This window comes from Gorilla gorilla, chromosome 19 (assembly GCF_029281585.2).
Source record: "Gorilla gorilla gorilla isolate KB3781 chromosome 19, NHGRI_mGorGor1-v2.1_pri, whole genome shotgun sequence".
Lineage (NCBI taxonomy): Eukaryota > Metazoa > Chordata > Mammalia > Primates > Hominidae > Gorilla > Gorilla gorilla.
The window spans coordinates 95,577,166-95,598,261 of record NC_073243.2 but is presented as its reverse complement, the minus strand read 5'-3'; the positions used below and the strand labels follow the sequence as shown (position 1 = coordinate 95,598,261).

The window sequence follows — 21,096 nt, the reverse complement described above, 5'->3', positions numbered from 1 at the left end:
ATATTTGCTCTGTAAAAGAGAACTTTAAGCACTAACTCTGCCAGGGACTCAATGAGTGTTGGGTCCTTTAGCAGATTTATTTAACCCCAACAGCCTGTGAGATAATAAACACCTCCATTTTATAGATTTAAAAAGCCAAGTCACTTTTCCAAGGTCACAAAGATAACTCAATGGATTTGAACTTCATGTTTAACTTCATTTTCACTATATCAGTGCCTTCCTCTAAGCCACCTAACCTGAGAATTTCTCCCGAGATTTGACCCTGAGGTAGTCTTTCTAAAATGATACCTAAACATTTTACCTTTACTTTCCTCCTAGACTAACTGCACCACTGGAAACTGCATCAGACTACACAGTAGTCACTCTGTGCAGTCATGTTTAGAAATAAAAAACCTTTACAGCAAGCTATTGATGTGCTTTTTAACTTAGCCTGGATTTAATGCAAGTGCCCAGAGATATTCACTACCTCCTGTACCATGATACATTCCATGAGTGACATTCAACTTTGCCCCTACATAAGCCTTCAAGCCCCCTTACATAGGTCCCAGTGCCATGACATGGTGAGTTACTCTGAAAGTTAAACTAAGTTTGGGGCACACAAGTCATTCCTGATTCCTCACATTACTCTGACAATCATAAATCATTTAAAGCTGAGGCGATGAAGCAACTGTCAGGCAGCAGTGCAAGTCCCAGGGTCCAGTAGACACAGGACTTACCTTGTGAAAACATAACCTTTCAACACTATTCAAAAACGACATCTGAAAACTCATATGATTCTAACTTTTATTATTAGGTCAGAACGAATGAAGTAGCAGCAAAAGGGTCTCTCCTATGATCTGTCTTTCACTGGTCCTCAGGGCAAGGAGGAAACTTGGGCAGGAGACGACTGCTCAATCCCAACAGACTCTCAGAATCTCACTTGGACCCGAAAGTGCATCTGCTTGGTGGCATTGTTCTTCATTCCTGTCTTCAGCATCCATTTTGATTTCATCCTTTGGACATACTGCATGTCTCGCTCTCGCATAAGAGCCGCTCCTATGATTGGAAGGCAGTTAAGAAATTAGGCAAAGGTCTGTTATTTGTGATCAGAGAAAATTCAACCTTGGCAGAGAATTCAAAAGGTTAGTTTGGGGTAACTAGGTTCTTGTATTTAAAACAGAGTTGCTAACTTGGGGTCTCTAAGCCATGGGCCTCAGGGGTCTCTGTGGACCCCAGAATTGCATACCAGAACTTTTGTATATATACATTTATCTGGGATTAGCAGCTTTAGTTTTCATCATCTGGAAGAGTTTATAAGCCCAAAAGGTGAAGCCCCATTAATCAGAAAGGCAGAAGCTATATATCGAGTCAGACAATACTTCCTGATAAGAGTAAGATGAAGTCAAGTCTCTGCCAGATTCAAGTGGCCACACAGCTCACAAGTAGCCACAGTGAAGGAAACCACCTATAAACACAGTGCCATTTCAAATGGATTTTAGTTGCCTAGAGCTTCCCAGGCCGTCAGAAGGCAGCCCTCCTCTTATCTTCTCCACAGTCCTCAGTTGGATAGATGCTTTTCCTGAAGATCTAAGGATATAACCAGCTTCATCCAGCAGACACATCAGAATAGATGTAAAGAGTACCATACTGATGAGGTTTCAAAACTCAACAATTGCAGTGGCATGCTTTACTCTTCTAACTTTTGCTAAATTTTCTATGGGAAAATTACAAAAAAGGGGACTGATAGCTAACCTTGACTATGGGCATGCACGATATCACACATGCATGACATTCAACCCACTCAACTCAAGAGGTAGGTCTTATTACTATCATCTCTGTTTTATAAATGAGGAAACAGAAGCTTATATTAATTAAATTACTCATGCTCATCATATAAGAACCTCTAAGTACATCACATAAGTCACGTCTGACTCCACAGCTCAAGCTATTAACCACTAGGATACTATCTAATTCCTCTGCATAACCTCCAGGATAATTTCAACCTTTGGTGATTACTAAATAATTCTTTTTGTAACTATTATCTTCTGAAAAAGTTAATGGTATATAAAATCACTGTGCCAGGAATATGAAATTTCTAAGTCATAGCACTTTGGGCTTATTGCCTTAAACATATCAAGTGGTAATGGAAGTCCCTGGAGCCAAGACGTTAAGTTTCCCCTAGAGAGAATCCACAAGGACAACATAAATGGAAACAACTTTCCCCAGACCCCTTCTAGAAATACAAGTTCTCAGACTGGTAGTTGTAAAGATCAATGTACCTGTGCTGCCAGTCCATCCCAGGGCTCTGTACTGCTGAAGTACTCGGCCCACAGCCTTCCGAGTTTTGGCAACTGCCACAGCTCTTGACAAGCCAAATCGCTGTTTGTAGTATCTCATCAAGGAGCGATGACCCACTCTGGCACCTGTTTTTCAAAAGAGCAATACTGAAACACTGAGTTGGATAGTTTTCTCAAGGCAGAGCTATAAAGCAAGGGCTTTCCAAATCAGATCTTTTAGTATATCTAGATGGAAAATCGATGTACCAGAAGAAACAGTTGTTCTATCTACTAAAGACAGATGAAGCAGCATGTAAAATAAAAATGAAAAAGTGAAAGAAAGCAAGCATGCAACAAAAAGAAAACCAAACAATAGATTTTTTAAAAAGAAAATGGCAAGTCAATGTTAAGTGAAAAACTTGGCATTGTGTACTTACTTGCATACAATATGCCTCCCCAAAAATTCACATAGAAACCCCTACTAATACAGATAATAGGGGCCTAGGAGATAAGAGATTTTTAGCGTTTTATATATATAAATAAATAAAAATTATACATATATATATATGGGAAGAAGATTAAGCACAGAGAGCAGTTCTGATGTTTGGGACTACAAGCCACAGTCAGGATCTAAAATAGAAATCAATCTACCTTTCCTTTGCTTAAACTCTCTATTGCAGTGATTCTCCAATGGGGATTTTATCCAGCAAGGGACATTGGGCACTGACTGAACACATTTTTGGTTGTTACAGCTAGAGGTGTACTACTGGCACCTAGCGGGTAGAGGCCAGAGATGCTATTAAACATCTTTACATGCACAGGACAGCCCCGCATAACAAAGAATTATTTAGTCCAAAATGTCAATAGTGCCAAGGCTGAGTAACCCTGACCTATTGCTTCCTAAATGATGGAAATCACCTGGTGAATATGAATTTTAAAAGGTGATTAAGCTGAATTCTGTCTATAGCTTTTGCTTATTTAGTAGGATCTGGTAAAACTATGTGAGTCAATCATGCTTTCAGAAATCAATTTCTAAATTTAATTTTCAAAGTATGCTGATGTCATTACAACACATGATTGTATATCTCATTATCTCATAGGCCCACTAACTTGTAACAGAGTGAGAAAAAAGAAAACAGACTCTGAATATTTCAAATAAAAAAACTATGGGACAGGGCCGGGCACGGTGGCTCACGCCTGTAATCCCAGCACTTTGGGAGGCCTAGGCGGGCGGATCACGAGGTCAGGAGATCGAGACCATCCTGGCTAACACGGTGAAACCCCATCTCTACTAAAAGTACAAAAAAATTAGCCGGGCGTGGTGGTGGGCGCCTGTAGTCCCAGCTACTTGGGAGGCTGAGGCAGGAGAATGGTGTGAACCCGGGAGGCGGAGCTTGCGGTGAGCCGAGATCATACCACTGCACTCCAGCCTGGGCAACAGAGGAAGACTCCGTCTCCAAAAAAAAACTATGGGACAAAGGTATTGGCCACCAATTGGAAATTCTGTAGCTGGAATAATAAAAACCTGAGGTAAGTAAAGATATCTACTGGAGGAACAATTCAAGGTTCTTATTTAAGGGTGAGGCACATCTGATATATTAATCTAGGGGTGGCAAACTACAGCCAGAGAACCAAATCTGGCCAACCGCCTGTTTTGGTTTGTTCTACTGCCACACAGCCACGCTCAACTGTGTAGGTATTATCTCTCGATGCTTTGGTGCTTGCTACAACAGCAGAGGTGGGAAGCTGCTGCAGAGACAGAATTGCACACAAAGCCTAAACGATCACCTCTGGCCCTTTCTAGGGAAAATGTCCCAACCCCTGTGTCATAAGTTCAAGGGAGACGACCTGAAGGGGGCTGGGTTTAGAGATGACTAATTCCAGGCTCCCTCAGAGCAGTGGCTCTCCAAAGGTGGTCATCAGCATTGCAAAGCCAGTGTCATCAGCATTACCTAAAAGCTTACTAAATACACACTATCCTTTCACAAGAATATTAATTAGGACAAAAGCAATTAAATATCTTCCCAGACAGACATAACCATGCAGATATTTAACAACAGCATATACATAAGGCACGAAAAAGCCATTTCCACTGAAAATGAATAAAGGATATTTGGCTAGGTAGAACCCTGTGTACAGTTTCCAGGAAAGATTTATATTTACCTATGTAAAGCCATTTCTTTCAGAATCTTTTGTGTAAAAAGACCATGAACCAGATACTATAAATATTGTGGAAGTCTGTATTTGCTTTTAGGATCCAGACTTTCAATTTGCATAAGAAAATTATTTTGGTTATTTTAAGTCCCTATACCTGCCAAAATAACTGGACAATAATTTGCTTGCTACACAGATATGGAAAAGTAGTTACTTTCAGTTGCTTGTTTTGTTATCATACTCAAGAGATGACAAAAAGAAACTTTCGATTCAAAGACATGGTCTTTGGATACTAGTGTGGATAAAAACATTTTCCCTAAACCTGACTGTTTTGACAGCATAAGAGTTAACAAAGCTCTTAGACCACAGGAAATAGGTGAGATGTAGTTGATGCATAAAACACAAGCTTAAATGGAGGGTCTACAGGAAATTCCAGCATTGTTCACTGTGATGTTCTATTTATAACGTTAGGTCTGGACACTCCAGGTTTGCAAGGTGATAATGTTGGTCATTAGTACATAAGAATTCAATATATTTATATTCTTAAGCAACATGTGGAAACACATCCCACAGGACGTTGGCCTTTTAAAGCGTCCTTGAAATGGCTTCATTACTCAATGCCAAGGTTTCCAACAGCTGGTAAGAAGGAACTGAAAACAGCATTCGGAGCTCCCCCTACCCTGTGCCAATGATAGTGACCACCTGATATTAGCACCACGTATAATGGGCTAAGGACAGCTACACTTGAAGGCCCTCATCAAGGAAAAGTATTTTCTAGAACACAGGGTGACTGCCCAATAAATAAGGGATTGGTTATGTCTAAGTCATGGTGAAGCATGCGACCTGTCCATCTAGCTTTTGACACAGCAGTAGCCACTTATAGACCGTCCACTCCTTTTTTTCTTTTTTTGTTTTTAGGAGACAGCATATTGTTCTGTCACCCAGGCTGGAGTGCAGTGGCATGGTCATGACTCGCTGCAGCCTTGTGACTCTTGACTTCCTGGGCTCAAGTGATCCTCCTGCCTTAGCTGAGACTATAGGCACACACCATCACACCAGGCTAATGTCCACTCCTTCTTAACAAACGGCCTTACAATTTCTGACATCCAATTGAATGGGCCTTTCATACCAACTTACTCCAAAAGAGCTGAAGAGCAACGAAGGAAACCCAAAAAAACCTTGCCAGACCACAGTCTTCAAAATAAATGCTCACAGTGCCCTCTAGTGGATACTTTTTGTCATTAGCTTTGAGATAGCCTGCTTGATTTTACTGAAGTCCAATCTGAGTAACTAGATTTAGTGTCCCAGCAGCAGGGGAGAGACTCTTGTTACCCAGTAAATGGACAGAAGATGAGTTCAGGAAGCCTTCCCAGAGGGTTGAATCTAAATAAGTTGAATCTTACAAGAAAAGTAGGAATAAAAGAGGCACCACACATGTAAACACCCAGAGGAAGAGAACTGTATGTGGGTGGGGTAGAGGAATAGCACTACACACCTGAGGGACCAGAAGCGAGAGAAACTCAAAGTTACCCTAAAGGCAATGGCTCCCAGTGGAGGAACTACAGGGGGTAAAGAAAATCTACTGGTGTTTTAGAAAGAATGTTTTGGTGGTCATGTGGAAACCAGATTAGAGATGACCAGACAGGAGGGTATAATGGTGACACAGATAAATGAATACAAAAAAAAGAATACTCAAAAGACATTTAGGAGTTACTAAGCCATCTGGATGTGGGAGAGGAAGATCTCTCTAAGATCTTTCTAAGGCTAGCCAAAGCCAAAAATGGGCTTGGCTTTGGCGGTCAAAATGGGTATCTTTTTAGATACCTTAAAAAACTCAATCACCCAGGACAAAGCTGAGGATTCTTTATTTTTTATAAGTTTCAAAAATTTAAAGTCTAGATGAAAACTTCTCTGAAACATCCTAGATTTCTTGAATAGATATGCTCATGTTATGCTAAGGTTTGTAATATATTGTGCTAAAGTAGATGCAAAATGAAGCAAACACTATAGTGATCCTACTACACGGCAGACACTGCTGTACTAGGATTGTCTTATTCAATTTACTTAAGGTCTATGGTTATCTGATTCTACCGTTTAAGAAGCAGAAGCTAAGGAGACAACAAGTCAAACATATAGTTCTGGAAAATAAGTTATTAAACATATTTCTGATGTTCTATATGGGTACTGTCACCAGAGAAAGACTAGAAAAGGTTCTCTGGGATTTAGGTTTTACCACTGTGTATTAAATAGGCCATAATAATATATTGCATTATAACCTTCTTATCACTGTAGAAAGAACTGTCATCTTCAAAATAGGTTCTGCCTGACCTTTCCTCCTATTGCCACACTCTAAAGCTGCTCTTGGCCTTACAGGGTTATCATTCTGAGCTAAAGATAGTCATCTGTACCTAAGCAGTGACATTCTATGTGGAAAGCCATAAGACAAGGCTGCTTCATTGCGGGCCTCTCCACCAGCAGGGTGTGTTGTTCCTGCCTGCACCGTTACTGCAAATCTCCCGAGGCAGTATACAGATATTGGAAAAAGGCTTTGCTGATTAGGCATGTGATCCTGGTAAGTTACTCAGCCTCTCTAAGCTTCATATGTAAAATGAAGATGCTGGAATCTAACTCACGTTGGCCTATAAAGACAAATACATCTGCCCGAATGTGCTAACTGCTCAGTAAATACCAGACATTAAGATCTTATTATCATCTCTACCTTTCCATCCCCTTTCATTTCTCAAACATGTCTTCTGTAGCTTCTCCTATTCTTATCAGTTAATCACGATTCTTTCTTCCTACACAATAAACAACCATGTATGCTTCTCACATTCATGGTTATTCTTCATCTTTTCATACCTCATGGTGGCTAAATTTCCACCATGAGTCAGATACACCCACACCAAACTACCATTTGGAAGTCTGAGCAACAAAAGGAAACAGGAATCAGTTCAAAGAATAACAGTAAGGTTACAATTAACAAGAGAAACCTAGACAGGACCAAAAAAGATAAATAAATAAAGAACAGAATAGAAAAGGTCTACATCTAAAAAAAAAAAAAAAGAAATGCCTGATCAAACATTCTGAATCATAACCCAGAAATGAACAGAAACACTGATCAAATTTAAACAAAACAGGCAACTTAGAGCTGAGCAGCAACCTTCAGGGTTTACACTGTACATGAGAACCCAAACATATACTTTAAGCTTATGGGTCTATTTCCCCCAGTATGGAAGGTAATTGATGGAGATACGCTTCTCCCTCAATCCCACTGGCATTAAGCTATTTATTTTTGACAAATGCACTTACCAGAAGGCAGAATCAATTCCATGGTTTCATCATCATATTCCAAGTTCTTTTCTGAGGGCAACTCCTCAGCCTCATTGGGGTCCTCCCCTTCCTTGTGATCTGGATAGCTACTCCTATAACAGAGAAATTGCACTAATAAATAGACTAATATCTCAAATTGAACTAAAAGACATAAACTCATTTGCAAATGTGGCAAACTTCCTAAGCTACCTAAAAGGGAGAGGGGAGGAAGCAGCTGTAGGAACTACCAGCTAAAAGGTTTTGGGAGAAAACAACTCGTTAGCATTTTGTCTGTAGTAGAAATGAGCAAATGACCTATAACAGAATTCTATTTGTTTTTCCCTAGAAAGGCTGTCTAACAGAGAAGAAAAGAAGGAGAATGTACAGCCGGACATGCAGCTATACTCAATTTAACCATTATAAAAACAAATTATAGAACAGTGCTGTCCAACAGAACTCTGTGATGACAGAAAACGTTCTATCAATATGTCTTTGTGTCTGATACAGTAACTGCAGTCACATGAGCTTTCCAGCACAGAACTTTGAAATGCAGGTAGTCTGACTGAAGAACTGAATGTTTAAATTTTTAATTAAACTTCCAATTTATTTAAATAGCTATATGGGTATACCCAGTAATTACTATATTGGACAGTGCAGATCCACAAGAATCTCTGTATTCCTAAAAATGTTGACAAAGGCTATTCATAGATACACATGAAAAAATTATTGGAAAAGTGTACATTAAATTATTAACAGTAAACCAGACAACCTAATAAGAAAATAGACAAAATACTTGATCAGATACCTCACAAAAAGATATCCAAATGGCCAATGAATATGCAAAAAGGCTCTTGATTGCAGTAATCATCATCAGGGAGATGCAAATTAAAGCCACTACACACCCACCAAAGTTGCTAAGATGAAAAACTCTCCCTCACTACAAGTGGGAGTATAGAAAACCACTTTGGAAAACAATTTGACAGTATTTTCTAAAATGGAACATATGTATATCCTCTGGCCCAACTCCTACATATACACACAACAGATAACCTATAAACATTTGCCAAAGACACATTAGAATGATGTGGCAGCATTGTTTGTAATAGCCCCAAATTAGAAACCACTCAAATGTGTATCAACAGTAGACTAGATGTTGTGGAGCACTGAACAGAACACTCTGTAACAGTAAGAACTCTCCACAGCTATATAAAATAGTATGAACGGGTCTCCCAAACATAAAGTTGAGCAAAAGAAGCCACACTCAAGAGTACATTCTTTGTGATTCCATTTATATAAAGTATAAAAACAGGCAAAACCAATCTATGCAGCTATAAGTCAGAATAGTAGTTACTCTTGGAGAAAGGAGGGGTAGTTTCTGGAAGGACACACAAGGGAAATGTCAGGGTATTATTAAGATGCTGTTTCTTGATCTAGGTGCTAGTTATATTTAAAATTTCACTACACTGAATCATGATATCACAAGTACGGTCATCCCTTGGTATCCATGGGGGATTGGTTCCAGGACCTCCCTAGGATACTAAAATTTGCAGATGTTCCAGTCCCTGATATAAAATGGTATAACATTTGCATATAACCTAAATCACTGCATACTTTAAATCATCTCTATATTACTTATAATACCTAATACATTGTAAATGCTATGTAAATAGTTGTTACACAGTACTAAATGTTTAGGGAATAATGACAAGAAAAATAAGTCTGTGCATGTTCAGTATGGATAAACTTTTTTTCGAATACTTTAGTTTGGATGCACAGATGGAGAATCTATGACTACAGAGGGCCAGCTGTATACATATGCACTTTTCTGTAAGTTTATTCTTCAGTAAAAAGTTTCAGGTCCAAAATAAGTAAACAAGTTACCTTGTAAAGGGGAGTGAAATTATAGGTAATTTGTCATTTTTTAGCTGAGTGAATCCACATAAAATGCTTATTAGAACAGTGTCTGGCAGGTAAGCACTCCATAAACACTAGCTTTGTATGTAAAGGCTTTCTATTTTCCAAGTTTTATTAAGCATTATCAACTTTTTTTTTTCCTTTTTTTCCCCTAGAGACAGGGTCTCACTGTGTCACCTAGGCTGGCCTGAAACTCCTGGCCTCTGGTGATCCTCTTACCTCAGCCTCCTAAGCAGCTGGTACTACAGGCTCATGCCACCACACTTGGCTGACTTTTTTTTTTTTAAGACAAACAAATCATTTAATATTCATTTTTAGGAAGAAAAGTTCATATAATTTCTCATTTCTAGGCACCAACAGAATAAAACTGTAAATGGAATGAAAAATACATCATTTGGACTAAGGGAGAACCGTTTCCATCAGTTACATATTTTAATTCAAACTAATGGTTTCAGCAACACCCAGTAAAGAACAACAGTAACAACAACAAAAGGCTAGGGCTTGAAGCTTAGATTCTAGAAGGAGGAGACAATAAATAATATACAATACACACAATGGCAGTAGGGGATATAAGGAAAAATAAAACAGGATAAAAAGGATTGGGTAGGTGTTATTTTATGGAAGGTGGTCAAAAAAGGCCACATTGAGAAGGTGAAATTTATGTCAAGGCCTGCAAGAAGTGAGGGACAAGTCAAGTGAATATCTAAGCGAATACTATAAACAAATACAGCAGCAAATGCAAAGGTCTTGAGAAACACACTTGATGCATTAGAGGAATAGTTAGGAATCCAGAGAGCAACTAATACAAAACCACAGAACCACAGATGCTCCACATTATGTGCAGGGCCTTGCAGGCCATTATACTTTGGCTTTTACTTTGAGTAAGATAGGTAGTCTTTGAAAGAATCTGAGCAGAGTTTGACCTCACTTAGTGTTTTAAAAGGATCCCCCTAGTTACAGTTTTGAGAATAGAACGTAGTGGGTAGTAAGGATGTAAGTATGGAGACCAGGCAGCAGGAGGCTACTGTAGGAAGTCAGGCGAAAGATGATGGTGCCCTGGATCTGGGTAGTAGCAGTAGAAGTAGTGAGAAGCAGTCAGCCTCTGAAGATAGATAGTGCAAAAGCAGATAAAGCAGAATTTGGTGATCGATTCTAATGTAAGCATGAAAGAAAACAGAAGAATAAAGGAAGACTGCATGGCATTTGGCTTAAGTAACTAAAAGGACAGAGATGCCATTTACTTACAGAGAGCAGATTAGGATGCATAGCAAGAGTTGATTTTGGACAGGTTAAGTTAATGATCCCTTTTGGACACAAGTAGAAATATCAACGAGGCAGCTGGATATCTTCAGTTTACAGCTGAGGGGAAGGCTATACTAGAGATATAAATGTGGGGGTCACGGGCCTACAGAAGATATTGAAATCTATGAGACTGGGTAGGATTCTTAATATAACCACAGGATGAGAGACTGAGTGCTGGGCATTCCAAGCCTACTGCTGATGTCAGCTGCTTGACTATCCATGGTATTTGCTTTGACCACTCTGATTACAACATCAGTCAAAAGGTCATAAACGCTGCTGTCTAAAAGGAAACTTGAGAGGGATAAATACTGAAAGAGGATGCTTCCCACCACCAGCAGACATTCATTGTCTTCTCTACTGCCACAGGCTCTAATCCTCCCCTCTACCTCTACCCAGTCATGTCCACCAACTGCAAGTCTCCAGCTGCAAAATGAGAAATCAGGAAGAAAATGCAAAAGGAAGACTTAAAAGACTGAGACTTTTCTGAACATGGCATCACTTGGTCTATGCATGCCTGGCATGGTAATTATACACATCTGCTTATCTCCTGTGCTAGCTCACAGGAATTTTGACTAGTTGTTCACAAGTACTTAACATACATTTGCTAAATGACATACAAAATATTCAAGATTCTAGTTAGGGCCGGGCATGGTATCTCACACCTGTAATCCCAGCACTTTGGGAGACTGAGGTGGGTAGATCACTTGGGCCCAGGAGTTCAAGACCAGCCTGGGTAACATGGCAAAACCCCATTTCTACAAAAAATACAAAAATTAGCATGGCATATTGGTGCACACTAGCTGCTGGGGAGGCTGTGGTGGGAGGATCATCTGAGCTCAGGGAAGCTGAGGCTGCAGTAGGCCGTGATTGTGCCACTGTCCTCCAGCCCGGGTGACAGCAAAAATCTTTCTCAGAAAAAAAATTTAAAAATAAAGAAATAAAGATTCTAGTTAGGGGTGAACCACCAATGCGGTAATCTCACCATCAGATGCCTGGTTTGGGCCTGGTTTAGCAACTATCTCAACTCCTTCAGGATATAGCTGGTGATGCAAGGACTCTCCAGGAACCCAATATGTAAAACCTAATTTCTGTACCTCTGTTCAAGGGGTAACTGGCAAAACTGAACTCTTGATGATTTAACCAGAACATAAACAAAAACAAGTCAAACTTCAGTCTGGGTCTAAGGTCTTCTCTTTACTAGATGTGTTAAACTCTGTTAAACTGAGTTTCTCAACTACAAGGAAAGCACTACCTAATACAGAGGTGTTATAAGTGTTATTAAGGATATGTTGTACAACGCCAAACATATCCAGCACTGGCACACCTAATATCACTTCAAAGCAAATATGACCTCACTTTACTTCATATTACAAACTATGCTTACCTAAAATCATAGAAGTCTGCAAATTCCAAAGCAGCATCGCCATCTGTGAAGAGCTTACAGTGGCTTTTGTCATTCATATGTGCCTGTACAGCTTCTGTGGAGTAGAAGGACTTCCCTTTCTCGTTGCACCACAAGCAAATCTTGCCAACACCAACTTTCTCTCCTAGAAAAATAATTTAAGGAAAAAACATGAAAAAAGCTTTTTGCAACCAGATGAAATATCACTATTTTTCACCAAAACTCAAAAATCATTCACAAAATAAGCAAGCAATTATATCAGATTGATGAAAACCGCAAAACTAATGTTCCCTTGAGACCAGTCCCCCAATAATGTGATTATTTCCTCATCAAAAGGAAAACTATTGTACTTACCCAAGTATTTAATCAGTCCCTTAATATCTGAAAGATATTCTATATCAGGAATAAAGAAACTGTGGACTTTGGTCATATGAGCCACATTCTTCATGAGGGAGCTGGAATGATGGGAACAAAATAAGCAGTCCGTGATAGGGATGGCACCAAGGGGTGGGCCTTCCTCAGCCTCTTCCTCCTCTGCATCCTGCTCCGCCACATCGTCCATTGCTTCAGTATCCTCACATTCCAATTCTTCATCAGAATCAATATCTTCCCAATCTGCAAGCCAGAATTTTGAAATATAAAGTTTAAGAAAAGTAGTAGCAAGCAAAGATATCACAAAAATTCACATGAGGTGATACAGTCCTATATTTGGAGAAACAGCCACACCCCAACTCCCAAGGACAACTCCTCTTTCAAGATCTCAATTTTAGCTATTCATTTACCACAGACTCATCTGAATGGCCGTGAAATTCCTTAGTCTTTCTTTTCCAGGAAACAGGAGTCTTTTGTTTGTTTCTTTCCTATGCCTTACAGCACCTAGCTCAGTGCTGAACATATAGTTAGGAAGTCTCCTATCTGCCTGAATATTTTTATAAACTTCTAAAACAATGCCTCTATCTACTATTTCACAAAAGTACTATGGGGTGTGTGTATGTGCTGGTAGGGTACTCTATGAATGGCTATGGTTTGAATGCATGTTTCCCTCCCAAAATTCAAATGTTGAAACTTAATCATCAATGAAATGGCATTAAGAGGTGGGGCCTTTAGTGGGTGATTAGGTTAGGCAAGCACTAATCCCGAATGAATGGATTAGTGCAAGGGAACTGGCTAGCCCCTTTTTTGCCTTCTGCTTCTTCCACCACATGATGATACCATGAGAAAACTTCATCTATAGAACAGGCCCTCACCAGACACTGACTCTGCCAGCACCTTGATTTTGGACTTCCCAATTTCCAGAACTATGGGAAAATACATTTATGTTGGTCATAAATTACCCAGTCTCTAGTACTTCCTTATAGCAGAGTGAACAGACTAAGACATGAACACCTACACCAGCACTGTTAATAGGATGTGGAATGAGGGAAGTAAGGAATAAATAGCTCATAAAGGCAAAGAGGTGAGGCTGCTGGCTCCAGCTCCAAATTTCTGGCTGAGTTGGTTTTGATCCCCTCATTCTGTTTTACTCAACTAAATTAAGTGCAAAACCATCATAACTGGAAACCCACTAGAATCGCAAATTACACGGCAGCTGGTATGACGATAGCATGTCCTCCTGTGCATATGTTAAAAGCCTCTTCATCCAAAACACAGAAGGCATCAATTCATTCTCCAAATATGCATTAAGCACTTCTTTTTCCAGACAAGGTTCTAGGCCTTGGAGAATGAACTGAGTGAACTAAACAGCCAAACCTGCTGGCCAGATAAGGCACTTCAGAAAGCGTCTAAACCACCTTCCCTCATCATTTTTACTTAAAAGCTCTCAAACACACACACACACACCCATCTCGAGTATAAATCTGGAAACTTAAGGGTGGGCCAAGTTCCTCTTTACCATCACCGTCTCCATCCAGGTCCTCTTCCTCCTCCTCGCTGTCCTCCTCCTCCTGCTTTGCCAACTTCTTCGCCTGCTGTTCAAACCACTGGAGCCGGGGTGGTTTCTCACTCGGGTCTCGATCGTGGGTCCCACGGCCACCAGTACCCACGGCCACGACATTCCTGGCCTCCTTTGCAGGCGCTGGGGGCGCCTTCTTGGGAGACATGGACGGCTGGGCCTTGATGGCCTGCTGGATGGCCGCGTTCATGGCATCCTTGTCCACACTGTCCACGCCCAGTCCTTTCTCCAAGTTCTTTTCATTCATCATCTCCACTTTCCGATTCACTGCCTGCACGGCCTTCTTCTCCAGCTCAACGTGACGCCGGGACTTGAGGTGGTTCTCGTAGGCGTTGAAAGAGGCAAACTTCTTACTGCAAACGGTGCAGTAGGTGGCCGAGCCCTTGCTCTCCTCCTCCGCGACGGCCCGCTGCGCCCGCACTCGCTCCTGGAAGCCCTCGGCGGTCACTGGGGCCATGCTGGCCACCTTTCGCCGCAGGTTGTAGCGGTGCCAGTCCGTCTTATAGTGGGCCCGCTGCATGTCCGCGTCGCGGAACGCCACCCGGCAAGTTATGCAGGTGTACGTCGCCATTGCCAGGCGAGAAATAAGAGCCGACCAAGCCAAACACCTGGTGATCAGCGCCCTGGCCCCACAAGACCCTCAGACCTTAACCCGCCTCAGCGGCCAGGAAGAGCCACTCGACACGCCGACTTCCTGATTATCACTGAGGAAACTTCCGGCATACGTCGGAAGTTATTCACAACTGGACAGGAAACCCGCCTCTCAGGCTGTGGCCACGCCTCCGCCGCCGTGAGGCCCAGGAAGCCGAGGGAACGCTGTGGCTGAATGGGACCTGGGTCCGCTCAGTCAGCCCGAGGTGGCTGTTGATTGAGGGAGGTCGCGCCCTCCCAGTTACCTTCCCTGGTGGTTGTGCCGCTCGGTGTGACGCGGTCAAGGGGACGGCTACGCGAGAATGGGGGAGTGGGGCGCCCGAGGCTGCTCCTGGGCCCTGGGAAGCCCCCGATTAATGAATGGTCGGGTCAGCGACGCGAGGGTCGGGGTTTCTCTGAGGACCGCGCGCTGCACCTGCGGAGCCGGGTGAATGGATGTCGCGAAGGCAAGGGCTGCCCTTACCCCTCGGGGCCGACCTCGGAGCCCTCGCCCGTGGTTGCACCGCTTTCCCGGGAAACCGGAGAGGCCAGGCCGGGGGCTCGGCCTTTCTGAGGCGGCCCTTCCGGCGGAGGACACCGGCGGAATTTGAGTGCACAGAGTGCGCGAGAGGAGCTCCCTGTAGACACACAGTCCAAGCCACGTAGGTAATTCTAATAGCAGCCACATTTTTAAAGAGTAAAGAGAAATCGGTGAAACTGCTTTTAATGTGTTTAATTTAGCCCATCCTGTCATTTCAGCATGTAATCAGTCTAAAAGAATTAATGAGATCTTTTACACTCTGTCGTTGGTTCTAAGTCTTGGAAATCCAGTGTGTGTTTTAGAGTTAACAGCCCATCTCAATTTGGACTAGACCCGTGCCAGGTGCCCAGTTGGCTCTGTACCCTCATGTATATCGGACAGCAAAGTTCTGTAGAAAAGAACTTCAGGCCAGGCGCGGTGGCTCACGCCCGTGATCCCAGCACTTTGGGAGGCCGAGGCGGGCGGATCGTCTGAGGTCAGGGGTTCAAGACCAGCCTGGCCAACATGGCGAAACCCAGTCTCTGCTAAAAAATACAAAAATTAGTCCCGGCGCAGTGGCGCAGACCTGTAATCCCAGCTACTTGGGAGGTTGAGGCAGGAGAATCGCTTGAACCCGGGAGGCGGAGGTTGTGGTGAGCCGAGATCGCGCCACTGCACTCCAGCCTGGGCAACAGAGCAAGATTCCATCTCAAAAGAAAAAGAAAACATGAACTTCAAATGCTTGGGGAGGTCGTAGATTTCATCCACACAGCCTGGTTGAACCAGAGTCACCCTTGTTAGAGTCGAATGTTGCATGCTCAGAATCCAGGCTGCCAAGAGAAAACCAAAAGAAGATGGCGCTTTAAAAAACCTTCCAGTGTCTTCCCTTGACTCAATCAAATTCAAACACCTTACTTTTTATTCTGCGAGGCTCTACCCCTCCCTCTGATGTCCTGCCACACCCCCTTCTCTACCCTGCTCACCCTACTTGAGTCGCAATGACACATTTGATGTTCTTCTAACGAGCACTTTGGTTGGTACTAAGTCAGAAATCCATTACTCTTCTGCTTGGAACATCCTTTTGCTGGCTTGCTTCCTTATTTTTTGGATCTCTGCCCAAATGCCTTTGTAAGAGAGGCTTATCCAAATCCACTTACCAAAAATAGTGCCTACCTTCCTAAGTCCTTACCAGGCATAACTTTTCTCTAGTACTGTATTAGTTATCTACTACTCTGTATTAAATTACCCCCAAATTTAGCATCAAGCTTTATTTCAGTTTCTGTATGTCAGGTATTTGAGTGACTCAGCTGGGTGGTTCTGACTAAGATCTCCTAAGAGGTTGCAGTGAACATGCTGTCCAGGGCTAAAATCATCTGAAAATCTGACTGTATTTGACTGTGGCTGGAGAGTCTCCCTTAAAGATGGTTCATTTACATAGCTGATAGCAAGAGGTTTTGGTTCCGTGACAAGTAGGCCTCTCCATAGGGCTGCTTGAGTGCAGCGGAGAGCCACATGAAATTCATAGACCTAGCCTTGGAAGTCACACAGTCGTTTCCACAATGTGTTGTTACTTATGCAGGTCAGCCCTATTTAATGTGAGAAGGGTTAACATAAGGGCATGAATACCAGGAAGTGGGAAGTGGGGGGCAGGGTGGTTTTAGGGGATCATTGGGAGATCAGCTACCACTAGCATTTGTTGTCACTGATTTCCCAGGCTTAGCACTGGAAGTCCTGCATCCCAGGAAATCCCTCAATCCTGGGCAAACCAGGATGTCTAGTCACACTGCATGTTAGTCATCTGCGTCTAGATAGAACATAAGCTCCATGACAGCAAGCACTCCTTTGTTGTATACCCTAATGCTAGAACAGTGCCAGCAGATCAACTGTTCAGTATTTGTTAAACGAATCTTTTGCAGTGCAAAAGTTAAGTCAGATGGTGATTTTTATTTCTGAAAACTTATTTTGAGATTATCAGTATCTTTTAAAATAGCTGAGCCATCTGGATACTCACTTTGAGAAATGTAGCTAGTATTAGTTGTTAACTTTAATAAGCAAAGCAGAGTATATTTTCAAGCTTCCCTAAAAAGTAAAGCAGAAGATGGCTATAAAAGTAAAGAACTTCTGGTTTTACTTTTGCCTATTATCATTCTTATATGGCTCTTCCAGCATCTGTTCTTCAGGTCACTATTTCCTCCCTGCCTCCTGTAATCTATTTTCATGTTCCTCCTATTTCAGCATCATTGAACTCTCCAGTTTCTTTACTTTTCTTCTTTAAAGGGGTATTGTTTCCTCCGCCATACTAATTTTCCAATGTACTGTTCTTCTGCAGTCTCCAAGATAACCTTACCCTTTCCCCATACCCCCCTCTACAGTAAATACAGGTAATCAGTAATTCTCCTGTAGTATTTTTTTCATATGTCACTTTTTCTGTTCAAGAATAGTTGTCTGATGCCCATAAGATAAAGTTTAAATTCCTTTTGTATCTTTCATTTCCTGGCTTTCGTATCTCCCATAGTCTCTCCCACATGCTACGTATTTTTTGTAATATTCTACTGGTTCTAAATTAAGGCATTCCTACCCTCACGAAGTTTTTTTTTTTTTTTGACTTCTTAGGGATGATAAAAAAATATTTACAGTTAAATAGCTGGATCTAGTACAATGAAATATAAAGAAAGGGCTAATGAGTATTTAGGATAGAGAAATCTCATGCCATTAGAGAGATCAGAAAAGATTTCATTAAGGAGTAGACATTTTAGATGGGTCCTAAAGGAGAAGATTGAGGACTCTGCAAGTGGAAAGGGAGGTGGAACAGGTAGAAGAAATACTGTGGAGGGAGGAAAATCAAGGACATATTTAAGAAGAGTATGTCTAGGTTGGATGAAGCTTAGGATACAAACAAGGGAAAATGAGACTAGAGAGAGCCACGATATCATTGGCAAAAGACTTGGATCGTTGTGTTTACTGTTCATGCTTCATTTGATGGAGAGTCACAAAATGTTTCAGCTTGTATGGCATCAGGAATAGAAGTGGGCCTTGAGTAAATCCAGCAGCAGTATCTGGAACTAATTGGAGAAAAAAAAAAAAGTAGGTCTACAGCCAATACCTCCTTGGTAAATGCAAGGGACTGTTGAGTAAAATCTCTGCAGCACATCCTCAGCACTCTTAATGTGTCTAACCTCTGCTGACAGTACTGCTATCAAAAAAAATTACCAAATTGATCACTCTGAAGAATTTAAACTAAGATCACTGATATAGTTTGGATGTTGTCCCCACTCATATCTCATGTCAAAATGTAATCCCAGTGTTGGAAGCAGGGCCTGGTGGGAGTGATTGGATCATGGGTGTGAATTTCTCAGCACCATCCCTTGGTGCTGTTCCTGCGACAGTGAGTTCTCTCAAGGTGTGGTTGTTTAAAAGTGTGTATCACCTCCCGCCTTGCTCTCTCTTGCCTCTGATTTTGGCATGTGAACTGCCTGCGCCCACTTTGCCTTCTGCCTTGAGTAAAAGCTCCCTGAGGTCTCTCCAGAAGCAGAGGCCACCATGCTTCTGTACAGCCTGCAGAACCCTGAACCAATTAAATCTCATATAAATTACCCAGTCTCAGGTATTTCTTTATAGCAATGTGAGGATGGACTAATACAACCATCTATGACAAAGAAAATTAATTTGAAAGTATTGAAAATTAGAATTCCTTCTGTATGTCATGACATAGCCCTTAAAATAGTTCACGTAATTCTTAAACTACTAGAGTTATGGTGCACACTGTAACAGTGACAGTACACACAGTAACATGGTTCTTGTTTCAGTCTTGGAAGACTTTGGGATATTCATCCTTGATAATTACATAATTTAAAATAAAAGCTAATAAAGTTGCCAGCTTCATTGTTATAGCATAAAAGCAGCCATAGACAATACATAAACAAATGAGCATAGCTGTGTTCTAATTAAACATTATTCACAGATGCTGAAAATTGATTTTCATTTATTCTCATGTCACAAAATAGTCTTCTGATTTTTTTCAACTACTTCAAGATGTAAAAAATCGTTCTTAGCTTGCAGCCCCTACAAAAACAGGTAGCAGGCCAGATTTGGCCCATGGGCCATAGTCTGCCAACCCTAGCCTTAAGACACTTAATCCTTGTAACACTCTGTGAAGCAAATGGTACTACATTTTTATTTTGTAGATGAGGTAAATATGTATGGAGTTATTAGGTGACTTTCTCAGAGTCCCATAGCTAGTAGGTGTTATAACCATAAAAATTACTATTATAGAACCTTACGCTTGGTCCACAGAATCAACTGAAATAGTAGACATTTTTGCAACACTTCCATCCATTAATTCCACAAGGATTTCTTGCACTGTGAGGCTGATACAGTGCTAGACCCATTAAAAGAACCTTATGGTTCTTGTAAGCTGTTCCTTGTTGATTGCCTTTGTTTTAATGTTTAAAAGAATGGCTCAGTTGAAACACAGGTAGGAAAAAATCAGTATCTTGGTTTTATGCAGCCTTTCCACACACACACCTGCCCCCAACGTGCTTCAGATATTTTTTTCATTCCTTCTCTAAACATCCGTGTGTGATAAGGTAAGAATTAACTTCCCTATTTAATGTTTGGGGAAACAGGATGGAGCTTGGGGACGTTGTATGACTTTGACACTGTGTCTCAGGGCCATAATATTAACATGAGAACCAGAACTCTTATTTTCAACATCTTTCTTAGTACAAATGCTACAGTGGAAATGGAGGAATAATACACAAAAATATAGCTCTGAGGCTAATTTCATCATGACACAAATGATCTAAGACAACAGTAGTTCAGTGAAGGTTTTCAGAAGAATTTCCTATCTTGCAATGAACACAGCTAGAGCAGTGTAAAGAAGTATACCCATCTAGATTATAAACATAATATAAATGTTAAAATCACGTTTTTCTTAAATGTGGATTTGCTTCTTGACTAAAATTAGTGGCATGCTGGCATTTGCCACTTTTTTAAATGGAAGAAAGTTGCATTTATTTCAAATATAAGAGTGAGATGCCTAAATATGTTGACTATATTTGCCAATTACAAAACCTTATAAAAGTTTTCCTAATATTTTATTAAACCGGGAAGCAGGCAGTTAAAAAAAAAATCCCTTTTGAAGCTATGTAGGGTAAGAAAAAAACAAAGGTATTTCAGAATGAGAATATTCAAGCCTGGATTGATCTTCCAAAGCGACCTTCAGCTTCTTGAGCACTGCTTTATTGCTTCAGATTAAAATACATGCTCAATGTATGCTATTGCCATTGTGTGATTTTGCTCAGTACTTTCTAAAGGAAGTAAGCAGAACTTCTCTACAGCTTTCAGTTTTTAAAATATATATCAGTCCTTCAGTACTAAATCTAAGTACTTCAGTCCACTTAGATTTTACAAACCACTCACTATCAGTTCTTTCAGATGTTGGGGAAATATTGCTATTTATATTCTCATAGTAAAGGACATGTAGTCCTCTACTACACTGGATCAATCATATATGAAATGCATCTGCTACTTCATCTTTTAAAACCAGAAACAGTGACTCCCCCACCACCAAAACACACATATACACAAACAAGAACCTTCAACATCCTTGTGTTTGTTTGAATTAATAGTTGTGAGAAAGTACCATTATTGTATTGTG

The 21,096-nt window shown here is 41.1% G+C and overlaps 1 protein-coding gene across 2 annotated transcripts; it reads right to left on the bottom strand.

Annotated features, from left to right (window-relative positions):
- Window positions 1-769: 769 nt before the first annotated feature.
- On the bottom strand, window positions 770-16,143 carry ZNF622 (zinc finger protein 622). 2 transcript variants are annotated; one of them, XM_019013689.4, is made up of 6 exons: window positions 14,228-16,143; window positions 12,691-12,951; window positions 12,319-12,481; window positions 7,719-7,831; window positions 2,259-2,402; window positions 770-1,035 (listed from the first exon to the last, which is right to left on the bottom strand). In XM_019013689.4, exons 1-6 carry the CDS (start codon window positions 14,856-14,858, stop codon window positions 908-910), a joined length of 1,440 nt encoding a protein of 479 aa, XP_018869234.2. In that variant the 5' UTR covers window positions 14,859-16,143; the 3' UTR covers window positions 770-907. The 2 variants fall into 2 exon arrangements, with proteins under 2 accessions (XP_018869234.2, XP_004059066.3); XM_004059018.5 differs by having other exon boundaries at window positions 14,234-15,002.
- Between the last annotated feature and the right edge of the window lie 4,953 nt (window positions 16,144-21,096).

Excerpts from the sequence above, each read along its gene's own strand:
- ZNF622 (XM_019013689.4), bottom strand. The coding sequence starts at position 14,858 with ATGGCGACGTACACCTGCATAACTTGCCGGGTGGCGTTCCGCGACGCG. Across the intron at positions 12,482-12,690 it reads GGGACTGATTAAATACTTGG|GAGAGAAAGTTGGTGTTGGC; the intron begins GTAAGTACAATA and ends TTATTTTTCTAG. Across the intron at positions 2,403-7,718 it reads GGAATTGATTCTGCCTTCTG|GTGCCAGAGTGGGTCATCGC; the intron begins GTAAGTGCATTT and ends TTTGAAAAACAG.